The sequence below is a fragment of the Haliaeetus leucocephalus genome, unplaced genomic scaffold (assembly GCF_000737465.1).
Source record: "Haliaeetus leucocephalus isolate CR32 unplaced genomic scaffold, Haliaeetus_leucocephalus-4.0 Scaffold186, whole genome shotgun sequence".
NCBI lineage: Eukaryota > Metazoa > Chordata > Aves > Accipitriformes > Accipitridae > Haliaeetus > Haliaeetus leucocephalus.
Genome location: NW_010972622.1, coordinates 788,960 through 789,672, shown reverse-complemented (window position 1 = coordinate 789,672; position 713 = coordinate 788,960). Strand labels below are relative to the sequence as shown.

Here is a 713-nt window from a genome sequence, read left to right as displayed (position 1 = left end):
GTGGGGCGCTGCCCGCGCCCCCCCCCCGGGGGGGGGTGTCCCCTACGTCCGCTGAGCGTCCACCTTGGCGAAGAGGCGGCTGTGCCAGTAGTCGGGGTTGTCGAAGGCGCAGTCCGAAGCCTCCAGGCTCCGCAGGGGCTTCATGCAGGGGGTGGGGGGTCCAGGGGGGCCACGGCAGCCGGGGCAGCGGGGGACCAGCACCGCCTCCATCTCCTCGTAGCCCTGCTCCTCCTCGGGGGCCGGGACGGCCTCCCCCGGGCGCATGTCGGTGTAGCCGTCGTGCCGGGGGGCGCCACCTTCCTGCCGTGGTCCCAGCCCCCCGACCACGCTGCCCAGCGAGCGGCTCAGCCGCGGCTGCTTGTTCATGTACTCGTAGTCCTCCTCCTCCTGCCCCCGGCCCGGGGGGGACCCCAGCTCTGAGCCCACCTCCATGTACTCATAGCCCAGCTCCTCCAGCGAGGCCGGCCGGGGTGGGGGGGCTCCCGGGGGACCCCCAGGCCGGCGGTTCATGTACTCGTACTCCTCTTCTGGCTCTGGCACCAAGCCCCCAGTGGGGTCTGGCTCTGCGAGGCAGGGGTGAGATGCTGGCCAGGGCCCCCCCTAGCCCTTCCAGACTCTCCCTCTCTGCCCACAGGGCCTGTCCCGAGTTTGGGGGGGGGGGGCAGGGACAGGTTCATCCCACCCCACAACCCTCACCCCCTAAAAGATGATCT

General features: G+C 71.9%; 1 protein-coding gene across 1 annotated transcript in view; it reads right to left on the bottom strand.

Moving 5' to 3' along the window:
- Positions 1–42: 42 nt before the first annotated feature.
- ERBB3 (v-erb-b2 avian erythroblastic leukemia viral oncogene homolog 3) overlaps positions 43–713 on the bottom strand; it is an 8,789-nt gene continuing 8,118 nt past the window's right edge. The window contains exon 24 of the mRNA XM_010565176.1: positions 43–563. Within this exon, the coding sequence (XP_010563478.1) occupies positions 43–563 (521 nt within the window). The remainder of the gene's footprint in view (positions 564–713) is intronic.